The sequence below is a fragment of the Impatiens glandulifera genome, chromosome 2, assembly GCF_907164915.1.
Source record: "Impatiens glandulifera chromosome 2, dImpGla2.1, whole genome shotgun sequence".
Taxonomy (NCBI): Eukaryota; Viridiplantae; Streptophyta; class Magnoliopsida; order Ericales; family Balsaminaceae; genus Impatiens; species Impatiens glandulifera.
In genome coordinates, this window is record NC_061863.1 from 32818679 (window position 1) to 32824181 (window position 5503).

General features: G+C 35.7%; 1 protein-coding gene across 1 annotated transcript; it reads right to left on the reverse strand.

The window, feature by feature from the left end:
* Positions 1-808: 808 nt before the first annotated feature.
* Positions 809-3422, reverse strand: LOC124927620 (protein HIGH CHLOROPHYLL FLUORESCENCE PHENOTYPE 244, chloroplastic). The gene is made up of 8 exons (XM_047468073.1): positions 3106-3422; positions 2738-2982; positions 2475-2573; positions 2172-2366; positions 1660-1752; positions 1483-1578; positions 1184-1324; positions 809-1088 (listed from the first exon to the last, which is right to left on the reverse strand). The coding sequence occupies exons 1-8, from the start codon at positions 3275-3277 to the stop codon at positions 912-914; spliced, it is 1218 nt and encodes a 405-aa protein (XP_047324029.1). The 5' UTR covers positions 3278-3422; the 3' UTR covers positions 809-911.
* Positions 3423-5503: the final 2081 nt, after the last annotated feature.

The window sequence follows — 5503 nt, forward strand, 5'->3', positions numbered from 1 at the left end:
GAAGGAGGCAGTAGCGATCTCCTTACATTTTCACATTTATATTCCAATTTCTTATTGTCTTATATCTAGACTAGCTTGGGTCTGAATGAAATTGGTTTTCTCTATTTGTATATCTCAACTTTGGGTTTAAAGTTAAGAAGAAAATTTGTATCCGTGGTTTTTTAACCTCCTAGGTTTTGAGAGTTTTCCATGTAAATCTGATGTTCTTTTGTTGTGTGTTTGATCTCTTATTTTAGATTTGGTTAACATGTGCATTTATCCATCTCATATCGATTGATTACAGTATAAAAGTATTATTCGTTTCAAAATTTTCAACACCTATTACTCAATTATATTTAAATAATTGTAGAGATGTAAGAAAAAATCATAACTTTAAAAATATTGATAAAGACATAAAAGACATAATATACCTGATTATTTATTTAAATACAAAAAGAACAAAGGTTGAAAAATAGTTAAAAAGTTTTTAATGATAAAAAATGAGAGAAATTTTATTTATAAAGATAAAAAAAAATAGAAGAGAGTAATAAGTTTTTGTTATTAAAAAAGGTTAAAGACTAAAAATAATAATTTATGAGAGTTTAGTCACTCTTTATTATTTTTTGTATTATTAGTTTGACTTAAAATTTGTAACAGCATCAATGGACAGTGAGTACTTATTTGGACTAAAAATTGTTTATAAATTAAAATTTATAATTTTGTAATATTTTTTAAACTAGTATGACTGTCCTAAGTTAGAATCTTATCAAGTTAAAATATAAAAATTCTGATCCCCTGTTTGACAATGAAAATAAAAAAGAATTATAAATGTAAGAGACATAAAGTATAATATATATAGAGATGGAAGGTGTATGTATTATGTATACAGGCAAGGTATTAATTGAAAAAGTGAATTGAATGAAACACGTATTTTAAAAGTAAATGTCAGATTGCTTTGATTGTGCTTTGAGATCCTTTAATTTCTTCAATATGTTTGTGAAGTAATCCTGTAAATATTTCTCAAGTGTCACAACATCTTTCGGATCTACTCCCAAGAGATTGAACGTCTCACCCATTGGAACTGAGAAAACTGTGTCACTTGTAAGAACCTACAATTGGAGGATTAACTATAAATTGTTAAACAATTTCAACCAAATAAATACATTATATGATGGATCAATACAATATAGATTTGTTTTGTTACCTCTGAAAATGCTAATCTATCTGCAACATCATTTGTCCACTCGAATAACCTAGTCAGTTGACGAGTTAGTCTCAGAATTGAAACCGGGACTGTGGTAACGTTTGCATCTTGTCCTGCTAGTCTTTCACATAGTGTTATCACCTTCCACCCACAAAAAAAAGAAAAGAAATGTTTTTAATGATAATCAAATAATCATTTCATCCTCATAGAAGAGGATCAAGACATTCTATATGAAATGCAGATAAATGGTAGAGGATAATGAGTCAATGGAATATCTGCCCACAATGATATTTACTTACCTCTTGGGTTGTCCATGCCCGAGGACCAGCAAAAGTGAGAAGTTTCCCATTGATCTTCTCGTTTCTTAATGCTATTAATGTCAATCTAGCTATATCCTGGAAATTAATACAAAAAGGTTTAGATTCTGCCTAAATATATATCATGCATGCATTTGTTGTAAAATCAAAAAGACTTGCCTGGGTGTCCATGTAGGCTATGCGGGTAGGCGCATCTGTTCCCCACACGGATTTTTCTTCCAGTATGGGGACGGCATACTGACCTATTAATCCCTAAATTAAGGATCATACAAAGTTAATGGAGATCATTTGTAAATGTTAATGCTACTTATTGACAACTGTGAAAACTAGAGGTAATCTCGGGAATAAATAAACAAACAGAACAAGGTAATAACGAGCCTATTTCGTTCAATCACAATCCCACAAAGAATTCGTCAAAATGAAATTTAAAGTGTTTTAATTAAAGACTTTTCTGAATCATGATAAAGATACCAAATAGGCTGGTATTGTGAGTAGAGACTGAAAACACAACAATTATCTGACGACCTCTTTCTACACACATTCAATTTCTTTGCCCGGCATTGATTGAATTTCTTTATTGAAATTATAAATATTCTCAAATCTCAATTCATTAGGAATATATTCCTTTTCCTCCCTCATCATAAAAATGAGTTCAAGGGTGTAAGATTTACCTGCATGAAACCACATAACCTGATAATTGTGTGGTTTAAGCCGGAGTCACTTAGAAACTTCTCGGTGCAGTACTTGATCTCCATAAGTGGAACTTCTGGGTGCTTATCACAATTGTGGATTGAAAAGAATATAAACTTTTGAATTCCCATTGCTTTTGCACATTGTATGAGAGCAACCTTTCCTTCCCAATCTACCTAAATTGAACAACAAGCTCAATGAAGGAGGAGAAAGCTAAAGACATGCGTCTCATGAAATGATCAATAATAAAAACCAAACCCATATTCAGATTTCAGAGTGCTTACAGTTTTAATGGGTTCCTCTGGACGGCCAGTGGCACAATCAATGACTGTATGAACACCCACCAGGGTTGCCGGAATTGTTTCTGGTTTCTTGAGGTCTGCCTGCACAATTAGGAAATATTGTTGAATAAGTGGTTTCAACAAGATGCCATTGCATAATCCATACATGATAAAAATGATGCCAGTACAAACGATTATCAATAAATTCTGCAGATATTTGAAGGAAATAAAAAAGGGAGATAATGGACTAATTTGTCAAGAGTTACATTGACAACCGTAGCGCCCCAGTCACGGAGGAAATCAGCAGGGGCTGGTCTAGGCCGTACGAGACAACGGACGTCGTAGCCTTCATCCAGTGCTCTCCTCACAATCTGCCTCCCTAGGGTGCCGGTGGCTCCAACAACGAGTATGCTCGTCGGTCTTACAGGCGTTCCAGGGGCCAAATTCACCGCAGCACTTGTTGCAGCCACCTGACCAGCGCATTTCACCACCGGTCGTATGCAGCTTGTGCCTAATTGAAGCAGCAGCTAACATCAAACCGTTAGCTAACCAATTTTTTTTTATCTATTAACATTGTATCCCTAGTTGCGCGTCATAAAATCTATAGCGAACTGTTTTCAATTCCTGGAATTACCTGAAGAAAAGGAAGATGGTAGAGAGAGGAAGGTGAGAGATGAAACTAGCCGTTCTGGCACCAAATTACTCCTCCAGGAGATAGACCCGCCGGTAGGGACCAATTTGATCATACGGCGACGGCGATTTTGCCTGGAAGAGGTCGCAAGCTGGGCTGGGAAAGTCGATGCCATTTTTGGACCTCACTCTAAAATCTGACCTTCTTTCTCAGTCTAGGGCGTTGGCGAAGTATACGCACAAAGAAGCTGAGTGCTAAATGCTAAGGGAGAAAGGAGAAAGAAACTGGAAAGCATGCTATGCTGGGTTGAAGAACAAAAGAAAAACAAGAAAGAGGAGCCATAGAAGAAACGAAGTAGTAGAGATCTGAAAGAGGCCACGTGGATGCTCCCTCCCTCCTCCCAAACTGGATTACGTACCTGCCAGCTCAGCAAAGTCAGCAGGCAATTTTTTATTTTATTGTTTTAGAATTATTTAAAATAATGTTAAGTGCTCTTAATTTTGAAAAGTATTATATTTTTCTTTTTGTTCGAGAATTAAAATGTATTAATATGTAATTAATAAAAAAATTATTTTTTAAATAAAATATTTTTAATGTTTTAATTAATAAATTAAATAATAATATTTATGTGAAAAAATTAAATAATATGAAATTATATTTAAATAATTCAAAAAATAAATAATTCATTCAACTTATTCAGCTGAAATTTCATTTGGTTAGATTTGAATGTTGATTAAGTTAGTTGATATGAGAAAAAAACAAATATGAAGGAGATAACTCAATTTTTGGTTAAGCCATTTTACAAAATTTTATTAGTAATATCTCAGCTGAGTAAGCATACCTAAAATTCTATATATTGTGAATTTTGCGTGCTTAATGATGAAGTCAACATGATTATCCACAATAATAATTGACAAATGATAGGGATTGATAAACTGTGTTATTCCCATCTACTGACAACATGGTTGATCTTTTTGAGATTTAAACCTCAATAAATAAATAAATGAATAATGTCGTTTAATAAATAAATTTTTTCCATATCAACTTGGTCTAATGGACTTAGGATCCGTTTGATTGTAGGTGTTAAGGGGTATAACACTATTGATATAGTATAAACTAAAAAAAGTGACAACGGATTAAGTATGTAACCCGCAAACACACTTAACCATTTAACTAAGCGCAGAACTTACCGCCTAACAGACTCGAACCCAGGATCTTAGGGTTAATATCCACCTCTTGTTAGACGTAGTTAGACGTGCAGTCTAACGAATACGTAGTTCGATGTGCAGTCTAAAAGATGTGTAGTTAGACGTGCAGTCTAATAGGCGTAGTTAGACGTACAGTCTAACAGGCGTAGTAAGACGTGCAATCTAACGGATACGTAGTTAGACGTGCAGTCTAACAGATGCGTAGTTAGACATGTAGTCTAACAGGCGTAGTTAGACGTGCAATCTAACATGCGTAGTTAGACGTGCAGTCTAACGAATACGTAGTTAGACATGCAGTCTAATAGATGCGTAGTTAGACGTGCAGTCTAACAGACGTAGTTAGACGTGCAGTCTAACGGATGCGTAGTTAGACGTGTAGTCTAACAGGCGTAGTTAGACGTGCAGTCTAACGGATGCGTAGTTAGACGTGTAGTCTAACGGATGCGTAGTTAGACGTGTAGTCTAATAGACGTAGTTAGATGTGCAGTCTAACGGATACGTAGTTAGACGTGCAGTCTAACAGATGCGTAGTTAGACGTGCTGTCTAACATGCATAGTTAAACGTGTAGTCTAACAGATGCGTAGTTAGACGTGCAGTCTAACAGGTGTAGTTAGACGTGCAGTCTAATAGACGTAGTTAGACGTGAATTCTAACGGATACGTAGTTAGACGTGTAGTCTAACATACGTTGTTAGACGTATAGTCTAATAGAGACGTAGTTAGACGTGCAGTCTAACAGACGTAGTTAGACGTGCGGTCTAACAGATACGTAGTTAGACGTGTAGTCTAATAGTTGCGTAGTTAGACGTGCAGTCTAATAGACGTAGTTAGACGTGCAGTCTAACAAGCGTAGTTAAACGTGCAGTCTAACAGGCGTAGTTAGACGTGCAGTCTAACAGATACGTAGTTAGACGTGCAGTCTAACGGATACGTAGTTAGACGTGCAGTCTAACGGATACGTAGTTAGACATGCAGTCTAACATGCGTAGTTAGACGTGCAGTCTAACAGGCGTAGTTAGACGTGCAGTCTAACAGGCGTAGTTAGACGTGCAGTCTAACAGGCGTAGTTAGACGTGCAGTCTAACAGATACGTACTTAGACGTGCAGTCTAACGGATACGTAGTTAGACGTGCAGTCTAACGGATACGTAGTTAGACATGCAGTCTAACATGCGTAGTTAGATGTGCAGTCTA

Bases quoted from the DNA above. Each gene is read 5' to 3' on its own strand.
- LOC124927620 (XM_047468073.1), bottom strand. From the start codon at position 3,277: ATGGCATCGACTTTCCCAGCCCAGCTTGCGACCTCTTCCAGGCAAAAT. The intron at 1,753-2,171 runs GTAAATCTTACA...TCCTTAATTTAG, and splicing joins GGTTATGTGGTTTCATGCAG to GGATTAATAGGTCAGTATGC. The intron at 1,089-1,183 runs GTAACAAAACAA...CTCCAATTGTAG, and splicing joins ATAGATTAGCATTTTCAGAG to GTTCTTACAAGTGACACAGT.